We start from the raw sequence: 13,013 nt of genomic DNA, 5'->3' as shown, positions 1-13,013 counted from the left end.
AAGCAAAGAGGTAAGCAAGAGAATTTCTATCCCAAGTCTTAAGCACCACGGTGACAGCATGCTGCTGTCAAGTCACAAGTACCTGCTGTCATTGCTTGGAGTCACTGGACAGATGAACACAAACAGACAAACCTGGAGGTTTAAATTTAGTTGCTGCTGTTAAGATAAATTTATTTTCTTCAGCTTTCTTTACAGGAAACATCACAAAAGTGCTTTACAGAGCTTGATACCATTACTCTAACATGGGACAAAAGTAGAACAGAGGTGTGCGCTGCACAGTCAGAAGCTGGCATATGCAGAAACCATGAGAGGGAAACCAGGGTAAAAAAGAACTACTGCCAAAAATATATATATACGCATAGCTTAGGTTTTGAACTTAAATTATTACTATAAGGATATATAAATATACAGGCACCAGGAGGTTCCTGTGTTAACTGTGAGGGGCCACATAGTGATAATCTTCTATTCTGCTGTGCTGGATGGGCTCCTGACCAACCCTTTTTCCAGCCAGACAGTATCCTCCTTTCTTTTGTACTGCTGTAAGAACTCAAAGGGCTTCATCTTTGTTACTTCAGGTTGGCTCTAGTGCTGAGGCATTCCCGTACATTGCTGAAAGTAAATTCAGTTTCATATTTTCATTTACAGAGATGTCCTCTTTGCTGTTCTTTGCTGTGTCGTCTTGTTATTGAACCAAACCAAACACACCCTCTAGGCAGGACCATGTTCCTACTGCCCAGGCAAGGCAGTTGTGCTTGAACTAACAAGTTACCAGTCACACAACTTCATTCCTTCTCATAGCTCATCTGTTTTACTGCAACCAGTGCTACTCCTTTCATTTTGCTGCATTATGTTGGAATGAGCTGTCATGGAGCCTTTGAGGATCTAGACATCAATTCTTCAGGACTCAAGAATATTGTATTTACTTACTAAACATTTTGCAGCAGCAGTTGAGCTGTGTACATGGTGCTAGAGCCTAGATTGGTGATGTACAGCATGATCCTGACTTGTGAGTTCTTGCTTACAGAACTGCTCTCTCAGTAAATGGTCAATGAGGTACCTGGATCAAGATCCTTGGCTGGGTAATAATACAGCTGAACAAAAGAAGGGAATATCATAGTGAAGAAAAAGTGGCGCTGTGGTTTGAGCTGCAGGAAAGCAAATCTGTAAAAAACAGCCATGCCAGCTTACAAAGCCAGTTTGCCTTCTACCTAAATTCCCAGACTAAAGACACAGTGCAACCAGCAAGAGCTCGTCAGCCCTGAGGGGTACAGAGTGGTTAAGTAACACAAGAGGCATAGGGCCAACATGGGGCTCCATGAAGTGGCAGCAGCACAGCTACATCTTTTAGGATGTGTAGGAAAGACCATGAAGAACTGTTCTGATCTACCTCTGCTTTCAAAATGGAATTGGTGGCAGGATGGGAGAAAAACCTCACCTCCACCCTACAGACTTGATACAGTCCCCAGCAGCCACTATTGTAAACACTGTAAGTAGAATACCTAACATAAGGTATCATCCTCTCAACCACAGATCATTGCTAATAGCAGAAAGCAGCTGTTTTGAATGACATAATATTCCAACAGTGAGAGAGTACAGCTCCTAAGAGGCAAGCATACATCCAAAGAGTCTGAGTCTTCTTCCATCATACCACCTCCACTCTATTCCTAACTGTCACATTCCTGGTAAATGCAATTAGTACTGAGCCTTACTTAATAGTTGTATGACTTTTAACCTACAAGATGAGAATGTAAAGAGGTTAAACAAGCGACGACGACTAAGCCTGCCCCTGTGTTGCTGCACTACCTTCATCAAATATAGTGTCAAATATAATCTAATTTCAGTGTCCAGTTAAGTATTGCACCGGGTTGCATTAGAGCAGGCATGCCTGAGCACTTGCTGGTCAAAGCAAGGAACCAATATGCTTGCTTCATCTCTCCATGAACAAAGGAAAGAGAAATTTAAAGTAAGTCTGCCGTGGGCTTTGTTCTCTTGTGCTGAGTTCTGGCTGCTGTAAGATCTCAAATTAAGTTTTAATGAAACTGAGGCCAAGTGACAGGAATATGGAGCAACTCTACTGAAACCCATGAATTTATGCTCCTGGAGATCAGATTAACATACAATTTACCTGCTTAGCAATGTCTTTGCTCTCATTTATCAGCCGTATTTATGGTTTGAATCATTTTGTTATTGTTGTACATATTCTGAAAGAGATAGAGAACAAATGGTTTGTTTAAATTAAAAGAAAACGCAACAACATTTTAACTAATGCTCCTCTATAGGCAAAGTATTTGAAATAAAGCAGTTACAGCTTGATGACTTCAGCGCTGTAACAACTGAGCTAGAAAGAAAATGTCTGTATAGAAGGTAGACAAGAAAAGGTCAGATTGAGTAAAAGACATGAGCAAGTCATGCTTGTCACTGATAAGAACAGTGGATTACATACATGACACTGAAGACTTCTGTATATATGATGGCAAAATTCAATGCCCATAGAAAATTAATAGGTTTGTCAGCATTAGGGAAAGAGGTGATTGCCAGGATAAGCTAACTTGTGAACCTGGCAAAGAGCACAAAGTAAGTGTCAACAGGAAAAACAAAAGGCAATGAGTAGAGGAAAGGCTTTAAACCACTCATACATGCTCTGGTGGGTTCTGAATTAGTTGTGATCTTTCAAGAGGACGATCTAGGCATCACCATGGCAGCTCGATGAAAACATCTACTCAATGTGCAGTCAAGAAAGCAAACAGAACAGTATGGAAAAATATTACAGCATAAATTACAGCTGGGAGAGGCAGTAAGAACAAGGCAGCTTATTTGTAAAGGGAAAGAATGATGAATGCCTTAGAATTCTCCTACCTACCATATAACAGGACATTCCTCAAGGCCGCTTTAAGCCTGTTACCAGTCTGTTGATCTCACTGCTGCATGAAAAATGCCACTCATATCATCACCCTAAGTACATAAAAAATCCTCCTATGTTTTGCTTTAACATTCACCATTCAGCTAGTAGAACATTCCCTCCAAAGGAACTGCAGTAGTCTGTTGAAATCTAACAGTAATCACTTCTGACACAGAATCATCACTGCTGATACACATTAACAACTGTCTTAGAGGTGCCATAACGATAAAAATATCAGTAAGAGAAATAGCTGCAGGGCCTCATCTCTCTCTGTCCTGTCCCACCAGAGGTCTGATTTGTCAGCACACATGTCACCATTGTGTTCTCTACTGCTATTTGGAGCCCTGCTGTAAAAGCTGAGCAATGAACCTTGAAATCACCAGCAGGCAAAGGCATATTCATAACAACTATTTCTTCATGCTCCTCCCACTGCACTTAACTGCTAGAACAGCAGAAATAGTAAATAGAGCATTTCTTCTGCATCTCTATTCCTCTCCCTTCCTAGCTCTTCCTCTGCTTACTCCCAGTTCCGAACCATGTCACGTGACACAGCTACATGCTTTCATGAGTGAACAGCTCTAGTTTCTAGCAATTTGAGCAAGCCTTAGAACAGCCACAAGACAAGAGACAGCTCTGAGCAGAACTTTATTTCAGCCACGGGGTTTACAAAATACAGCAATACTGATCTTGATGTATTCCAGGTAAAAACTGAAAGCCTTATATTAAGAAACCATTTGGGTTGCACAGTTAACCAGAGAGGAAATGCCTGTTAGGGCAAGGTTCAGGCTGAGCACTATGACCATGCTTATTAAAATAACCATCTAATTATGTAATACTTGACTAGAGCACGGGTTACATTCTGTAAAAATAAGTTCTCTCCAGAGTAGCATGAAATACTATAACCAAAGCTAATGTAAGAACGTTTTTATAATGATTTTCAGTCCTTCTGCAGCACCAGGACTTCCTCTAAGAACACCTCCGGCCTCACAGCACCCTTGTGAGGTATTTTTTGCACAGCTGGAGAAGCTGAGGCAAAGTGAAACCAAGTTACTCCAAGTTAACACGGCAGCTCAGAGGGAAACCAAGGCCAAACCCCACTCTCTTGGCCCTGCACTCTGGCTACAAAACATTTGCTTCTTTTCACTGCATAAGGTTGTATGATGATGATGATACATTTCCATTCCTGCTTTTGAGATGCGCTTTTTCTGATGATTTATTAATACTGTGGTGCATTTTTAATACTTATATGAAAGCTTGCTCCCTAATAAGACCGTTGTACTATCTTGGAATTTGTCCTTTCCTGGTTCTCTTTCTAGGTAAGCGATTACACACAGCCTCATACCAAGGCTAAACTCCACCATCTCTCTGGGCAGCAAGAAACAGGACGCCCTCTCAAACTATTGAACTTCAAATGCTTCTGTTGAGTTACAGGGATTCATCACTTCTGAAAGCAGTGCTGATCTCTGCAGCACTGTCCCTCCTACCCAAGTGCTCACGCTCCGTTCCCTGCCTCCTGCTGTGCATTCAGTACTGCCACGTAGCATAAAGCCTTCCTATTCCTTCTCATTTCTCTCCTGGGGTTATACTTTATTTCCATCTTCTCTTCTTCTTCTTAATAAGATTACTTTCTATTCTGCTTCCCCCAGAACATGGTGAAGCTACATCTGTGCTTTAGAAGCCAAGCTATAATACATGAAAATTACCTTAACCCAAACCCAGTTCTGTCTTCTCCTGTCTTTTCCCATCTGCTACAGCTTGCAGCTTCTTATGTTATATCCAGACTAAAATGACTTTGTTTTTTTCTGAATAATGTACTGGTAAACACATCAGATTTGCTGCTCCCTTTTACACACTTGCTTTCTGAATCCAAAAATCACATGCAAGTCTTAACAATGCTTGAGCAGAGTTAAATATAACTATTGCAAAAGCAAATTCCATCATGTGAAGTCCTATCGATTTTGCATCGTCTCCCTGACCTAAACTGTATACAAACCTCTGCCTTGTTGTGGTGAAAAATCAACAGATAAGAGTCAAACACCAAAAGAAACCTCAGCCCCTATAACATCAGATTTCTAATACAATTTGTGCTTTTAGTAACTCAGCTATTCCTAAGCTTACGAGTAACCTTGGACGTGACTGCTACACCTAACTGCAGAGACATAACTGAGGCAGTAGCAGAGGGCCACTTCTCAGCAGTTCCCTTCACCTGTGGGTAAGATAAAGCACAACTGAACCAGTGAGGGGGCAAAGTAGGGGCAACAACAAAACTGATCCTCTCCTCCATTTTTCATTAGCTCAAGCACATACATACGCCAGACTCCTCCAACAGGCACTTGGGAAATCCACCTTTTTGTTTTGTTTCTTTTAAGTGGCAAAAGCTAGGCAATCTAAGCACTGCACCACCAAGAGCCACAGATGTGAACTGCTCCTTTCCCAATAAGTAACACACATGCACACGTTCTCCTATCAAGCTACGAATTTTATGGCCTTAATAAGTTACAAAGGTGTTTTAAAGAAAAGAAACAACAATAAAAAGTAACAATAAAAATCAAACACTCAAAATGGACATTAATAATCCACTACTAAAGCATATTACGTGTTATGAAGTTCCTGAAGCACTACACAACACTTTACCAACTGGTATTAAGCAGCTCACATTTACAACTGACAATCCTTCATTTATAGCAGAAGCCTTCCAGAAGCACTCTAAAGGAATGAAACTGGCATTTTTTGCATGCCTCCAATGAATGCATCAACAAAGCAGAAAGTGGTGTTTCCTCAGTTTTAAAAGCGCACTGTGCTTCTAGAGTACTGACTTTCAAAGCTTTAGGAATGCAGAAGAGCTAACTGTTAAAAGGAAGATACTGACAACTGGCATTTTGATAGTTGCTAGCGATGGTATTTAGCACAAGAAACACTAAAGGAGCCTAACATTCTGTACTGCAGAAGTCTGCTGCGTTTTTTTTCTTCCTCCCCTTTTATGCCTCAAGAAGGAATCTGGAATGATATGCTTAAGAAAAGACCCCGAAATAGTTCTCAGTAGCAGATGGACTCCCGTGAGGCTGTGAGCAGCAGCAAAACGAGGCTTTTCATTCCTTAGTTTAGCAAAGCCAGCTTAAGTGAAAAGCACAAAGCATCATTCACATTCAATTCAGTCTCAAAGCAGCACTATGCAGTGGCAATCAGAAGACACTCTGACAGATGGCCAACCAACTAAGCTGCTGTGTTAGAATTCACCTTGATGTGCACTGCTGTAAGCTGCTGGACGTGGCCCACCTGAGCAGAACGCTGACTACCCACTGCATGGTTTGATCCTTAAGAGACCCAAATGCAACATGTTTGCTCAGCTATCACAGGGTTATAAGCTAGAACTGAAGGTAAAGATTCATTACACTCCAGAATCCATGTATATTTCCATTTTATTTCATTTTAAGCTGTTACAGGGTTTTCTTAAACTGCCAGAGGCCATGCCCAAAAACTCAAAGATGGTACAATGGACAGTCTCATCTACCCTTCGTACAGTAGATTAGAACTTGATTCATGTGCATTGGCGACTTCAATCGCTTTAGAGAATCAGGAAAAACGTTTTAAGATTTCACATTTCTACCACATCAAGTGACGTGCCCATTTACCATGAATTCCACAGAAATCTTGAGTGACACATCAACAGTTTTGCTGGCAACAAGGTATTTCAAGGAAGATACATGGCTAAGAGCTCAAGGTATTGGTACCAGTCTTTCAGCCGGGTAGTTTCCAAAGTCTCTGACTGAAAAGAGTCTCGAGCCCTCTCTTTAATAGCAGCTTCTAGCAGAAATTTTAAAGACTTAACTTTGCAAGAGCAAAGCCAGTTTTAGTCTGTGCGCAGAAGAACCAGGTAAAACCCTGCCCCACCAAAGTCAACAGCAAAATTCCCATTGGCCTCAGAGAAGTAAATTGAAAGCAAGTCAGCAGTTAGACAAAAGGAACCCAACTACGCAAAATTCCCACGCTATCATCATCCTCTGCAAATGCACAGTACTCCCACGCAAGCAAGCAAATTTTGGTTTGTTCCCTTGTTTCTCTTGCCATTGGCAACACTTTGAGATGTTGGGTCTTTTTATTTTTTTGGCATTTACTCTGAGAAACATCAACACTGGAGCATGCCACTAGCGTACTTCATTTTCCTTCTGGCATAAGAAGAGAAAAAGTTACAGCAGAACACTTCTGGTACACGTCAGGTTTTGCTGACTGAACCAGTTATGGGCAATGTCCTGTATCAGTGCCATTTTGCCTACCTTCACTCAATTAATTCAGAAATGACAACGACTTAAAGAAGTCGCCACCTTCTGTTCTTACCCAACATTCTGACTTTATTAAATACCATTTATGAGTTTTACTTTGAGGAATTTCTGCCTCAAGAAGCCTGCAGGCTTCACCAAACTAGTCAAGCAAATAAGGCTTATCAAGCATAAGTCATCCCTCCATACAAGTTATTTGGTTATTAAGTAACCACTGCCCTTTAACAGACAAATACCCATTCTTAACAAAGGATAATTTATTTACTTTCCTCTGGTATTACTACTGCCATGTATCTCACATTTAAGATGATAAATTCAAAAGACTGCAGTTGGAGTCTGGATATCTCTGTGTCAAATCAAAACCCTTAGTGCCCTAGGGTGAGAAAAACAAATTTCATGATAAAAAAACAAAACAAAATAAACCCTATTTCACTATAATATTTCACTGTCATTTAAATACACTGTAATTTGATATCAGAAACAAGGAAGGCATTTTTTTTTTTTTGGTGGAAAATAGAAAAAAATGCTTAAACAGACAACTGTGAAAATGGCTAATACAAACAGACCATTCAAATCCATCAATCCTCCAATCTGATACTGAATGAGTTTTAATTTGTTTCACCGTTGCTTCAGTACAGCTATCTAAAAAGGTAAACAAACTACAGCTCTGTGTTATACTTGGGTAGCACGGGTGGTATGGTATGCTCCAGAAGTCCCTGGTAGGCTATGGCTACACATGACAGGATTCCTCGGAAGGGGAACAGGATAGGTTTTTCGTTAAGGTCACTTAAATCTTTGTTATAGCAAATTGGAACCAAATGGCTGACTTCTGCAGGATTTCTGACAGGAATCCAGTAGAGCTGGTTTCAAGTTTCAGATGGCCACTAAAACAGCTGTAACCTTCTCTTCCAGAAGTTGTGATCCACATGGTGTCCACAATGAGTGCAGCAAGTCTGAGGTAGTCAACCTTTACGAAGGCTCAGTATCTGAACATAAAAAGATTTTGAAATGACCACTGGCTGTAGGTATCTTTCTGAGCAATTAAAGAACACCGATGACTCTCGTTCAATCATTTACATTAATTTGCCCCATATCCAATGGAGAAGTTGTAACATATGCTTCCATAGTGCAGGAGAACCGATCACTTATGTCAAAGTATTCTGCACTTGCTGCAGTAGATCCAGCAGAAAAAAGGTGGCACGTTCATCATAGCCGTTAGCTGTAGTTTAGTTACCTTAGTAGAAGGGTTATCAAAAAAGCATTCCTTAATTGTAACGTGTATGCAGCTCTACTGATCCCCAAGCACAGCATACTGGTTGTCTAGCTGAAGTTTAAGTGCCTGGTTTTTTGAGACCTCATCCCTACCTCTAGTTTTGTGTTTTACTACTTCAAAGCTCTTCTCCATTTCTTTATCCCTATGGGAAAATAAATGTAATCAGTAAGTATCACTAGCTTGTAAATTTCTAGTTGATTTCCACCCCATTCCAACAAAAACATCATATTATGAACAGAAAACACTAAGGTCTAGAGTTTTAACAGAATAGACAAACATTCCTAAGCAAATCTTGTAAAACCTGTTCGCTAGAATCAAGCTTATCTTCAAGTGCAATTCAGGTTACACCATACATTTCAATATTAAAGTTCTCTAAAATAAATTCAAGTATATTTACAAAAGATAATGTTTTGAAAACAGAAACCCATTCACTTTCTGAAATGCTCAGATTTCCACCTTTGCCCAATTTGTACCACTCAAGCCCTAGTGCACATCTCATATGCCAAGCAGACAAAGTCACACCGAAACCAAAGGAAACAGCTCCAGCTAGGCTGTGTTGATCAATACCACATCGAGAAGTCAAAACACCAAGCAAATGAAATAAACATCAGGCTATTTATCTTCCTTTACTTAAGTTACCTTCGCATCTCTGATGAGAAGGAAGCATGCTCAGACATTCTAATTGTTTTTCTGACAACTGGTATCAAAGATCCTCATCGCAGCTAGCATCTAATGAAATCAGTTGTTGTCAAGAGCAAAAACATTCTACTTGGAAAAATCCCCCAGCAAGTCAATTAAGTAGCCGGGAATCTTGTTTGGTTCTCTTACTGGGCATCATCCTATACAAGTTATTTCAAGGGAAGTCTTTCTTATAGTTAAGACCTTTCCCATCTCTTTGCCAAAGAGACTGATTTTTTTAGTTCTTTCTCTATGGAAAGATTTGGGCTTAGTCCTTATAACAACATAGAACAGAGGTAAAAACATCTCTCTCAAGGAATTAATGCAATGTACTTACTTTCGACTGTCTACAAGCTTGGCAGTAGACTGCAGTGATGGAAACTGTGTATCACTATAGATTTCAGGTGGTCCTTGCTGTGCCCTCCGAGGCCTGCCACCCTCTCTGGCGCCAGGCGGCCTGTATACACCGCCAGTCTGAACTGGCTCTGGAGGTTCTGTAACTAGTCATAGGAGCAACATGGAGACAACAGGGTAAGTTTGCATTCATCATGAAAAAAAAAAACACCAAGAAAAAAGTACCAACCCACCACACATACACAGAAAGAAGAACTTTACAAGCATGCCACTGCATTTTTTTAAAACTTGGGAAGCAAATATTCCAGATAAGGCAGAAAAACCATGTCACCTAATTTTATCTATACTCAGTATTGAATTGAAATGCAGTTTTGGCATTTTGCTCCCTGAAGTTCAGAGCCTCAATCTCTAAGAATACATTTATTTGTTTGTTTTTTTGTATTGTTTTTGGTTTGGTTTTGTTTTGTTTTTTTTTTTTTTGCAATTTATTAGCAGCTTGCATTTAAAACTTGAGATCTAAACATGTAATTACGTACTTGCCAACTCTCATTTACAGCACTTCTCCATATGCTGAAGGGAACACTCAAATAGCTTACATTTAAGGTAAAAAGCCTACAATAACACATTTTTTTTCCCCTTGTACAGGTACAGAAACAAACACATCCACCAATACTAAGAATTGAATTTAAACAATTTAAAGTCCTCTCCCAGTAAAAGAATTCATTTTGCAATGTCATGTTCCGTGTACCTAGATCTGATTTGAAAGAACTACAGTGTGCTATTAATGATTGAGCCCTACTCAGGAAGTGACACTAAACATCAGATATGGGCTGAACACCCACTTATCACCAAAGCAATATTTTTTGATCCACAGAAATGCTTTCAACTGATTTCTTTGCAAATTATGAAGTAGAGGGAATTAATTTAAAAATAATAAAAAATGAGATGCTTTCCATCCTCCCCACTTTGAAGCCTGAAATAAAAAGACAGCTGCCATGTTTACTGTAATTATCTGGCAGCTTTAACAACTCTGTTCCTCAGAAGCCCTCACAGGAGTAGGAACTACTCCTTGCACTCTGCCTTCACAGTAGCTCAATTCTGACTGGTACAATCAACAACCGAGTCACATTTACCAATTGTTTCAACAACAGGTGCTGGTGCAGGAGCTGACTTGTTCCAAGGACCAGATGATCTGTCTACAACACCACTGGTTTCCTCCCAGTTGTCACTAGGTTCTTCTCTTTTTTCACTTTCATCATCTTCTTTTTCACTGTAAGAGAGAAAAGAAATGTATTACACACTAAATACTACTAATCACAAAGTCATTACATTCTCCCCCCCCCCCACCTTGAGTACTTTGTGTCTTGTTTTCAGCTAAAAGATCTCCTGAGCTGGATAATCAACAGTCTCCAGTGGGTTTGTCCTCTATCTGCTTGTCCAGTCTACCCTTGAGTCCGTAAACTAAGTCATTACAGGATCCTGTGACAGGAAGTTCCACGCGCCTGAAAACACATCAGTGTCAAAAGCATTCAGAATGCTGGCCTTTTGTCTAGAAAAGCACAGCACTCGCTTTTCCATCAGTGAAGCAGCCCATGTCGCTTATCTGCTCTGCCACTCTGACGGTATGGAGAGCTTGTGGACCAGAAACCTGTAAACAGCCCAGGACTTCCTTGCCTTCGAAGAGGGAAAAACCTGATAATGAAGCAGATCAATGCTGACGCTTATCAGTACTTGAAGGATCACATATTTTCAGCCTAAAACTGTGGTCATTAAAATCCTTTTTCCAACTTATCGAAACCTTTTTATTAACCAGAACAGATTGAAGTGGACTTACTTTGGTCAGACTACAGGAAGAATCTAATGAAAAAGCAAACAAAGCATCTTGGATGAGGCTCACAAATGCAATCCTGCGGGTCTCATCACAACATCGTGGTTTTATCAACTATATTTTTGTACTCTTTAAACAGAAATGCAAGTATTCAGGAATTTGCTCCAGACTGAGTCAGATATCCTTACATCATGCAAGTGATTCCGGAGGAATTACCTGGCATTACTCTCAGAGAAATTCCCGTTCTGTTACCTTTACATAAGGGGAATTTTAAGTACTTGGAGAAAACTTTAAGTCTCAAACAAAAGAGAGGCCCCAAACATCAAAATGACAGATGGCCTAAGCTATCCCACAGCAATCAGATCTACACTAGCAGAAATATATCAAAGGTCTCTTTAATCATATTCTGTGGAGAGAAAAAGAACAGTCCTTTGAAACATGCAATGATAAGTCTGATGGGGAAGAGAAGGGGAAAAAAAAAAAGTACCTTATTTGCATGGACTGAACTCTAAGACCACTATAATCAATTTCTTCTTTTTGTTCAAACTCTTTCCAGTCATCCTCTTCCTGTAAGAGAGAAAGAAGCTGTTACCATCTTTTTACCAAACGATGAAGAGATGATAGCCAAGATTTTACAAAGAAAACTAAAGCGAATCGCAGCTCTGTGGCAAACCAATCTGTGCACCACTGCCAACAAGGAAAAAGATCCCACTCTTTCCTCCCTTAACTTACTGCACATCCCCATAATGTGCCAGTGAGCTAATTGCAACTGATTTTAACTCACTACAACAGTCACAAAATGCCCCAGCAAAAAAAGGCATTCAAGTGAAAGATAACCACATTAGCGTAGCAAAAAAACTAGAGGAAAGGCAAGGAACACCAAGTAGGGAACAGGACTGTGCAGCAGAGAGCTGTGAAATGCAGAGCAAGACCTTTCCTTTTTACTGTGCTTTTATGACAGCTTGAATGCTCGTGAAGCTTGAGATTTACTTTTCCATCACATATTTCACACGATACAAAGAACAAGGAATATCCTGAATCGCTTCTAGCCTCTGGGAAGGACATGGGGAAGGTGGAATCCATCTGAGCGGAGCCAGTTTTGTCCTTCAGCAGGTCCTGGTGTTATTAAAGTAGGGCTGAAGGAGACCAGAACAGATGAGCAGTTCTCCTTAGTCACCAGTTTGAGACACACGCTGCCTAATTAGCAGTTACATACTTCCTGCCTTACACTGCTCGCACTATGCATGCCAACGGCTCGGTGTCCTTCCAGTGGGGCAGCTAAGTACACAGCTCCTTTGAGGAGCCCAGCACACCACCGACCTGTAGCCCAGGCTACGACCTGCCCCGAGGCGACAGCAGAAGCGGCCCGGAGTCACCGCACGGCCTGTTAAGGACTCAGAGGCTTCCGCACACGTGCGACTCCACAGCTCCGAGCTCGCAGACTTCTTATGCCCCCATCTCCATGGAAACAGCACAGCTCCCAAATTAACGCACCTTTCACATTTAAGGAACTTGATTTCCAACCCAAGCCACCAGAGCCGCGTTCACCGACAAGAAAGCAGGAAGGTTTTCCGTCGCCCTCGCTCCAGCCAGAAAGCCGCGAGCACCCCAGCGTTAGCGAGGCCCCAAATACCAGCTGCCAGCGCTCACTTCGCGTTCTCCCCATCACCACCACCATCACACACCGCGAGCCCTCCCGGCAGC

General features: G+C 41.0%; 1 protein-coding gene across 2 annotated transcripts; it reads right to left on the bottom strand.

Moving 5' to 3' along the window:
- Positions 1-145: 145 nt before the first annotated feature.
- CDV3 (CDV3 homolog) lies at positions 146-12,822 on the bottom strand. 2 transcript variants are annotated; one of them, XM_010712937.3, is made up of 5 exons: positions 12,804-12,822; positions 11,797-11,876; positions 10,615-10,751; positions 9,465-9,627; positions 146-8,591 (listed from the first exon to the last, which is right to left on the bottom strand). In XM_010712937.3, the coding sequence occupies exons 2-5, from the start codon at positions 11,805-11,807 to the stop codon at positions 8,465-8,467; spliced, it is 438 nt and encodes a 145-aa protein (XP_010711239.1). In that variant the 5' UTR covers positions 11,808-11,876; positions 12,804-12,822; the 3' UTR covers positions 146-8,464. The 2 variants fall into 2 exon arrangements, with proteins under 2 accessions (XP_010711239.1, XP_010711240.1); XM_010712938.3 differs by having other exon boundaries at positions 146-8,162.
- Between the last annotated feature and the right edge of the window lie 191 nt (positions 12,823-13,013).

Source organism: Meleagris gallopavo, chromosome 6 (assembly GCF_000146605.3).
Source record: "Meleagris gallopavo isolate NT-WF06-2002-E0010 breed Aviagen turkey brand Nicholas breeding stock chromosome 6, Turkey_5.1, whole genome shotgun sequence".
In the NCBI taxonomy this organism is placed as follows: domain Eukaryota; kingdom Metazoa; phylum Chordata; class Aves; order Galliformes; family Phasianidae; genus Meleagris; species Meleagris gallopavo.
Note: the sequence above shows the minus strand (reverse complement) of the source record. Positions and strands in the feature narration are given on the sequence as shown.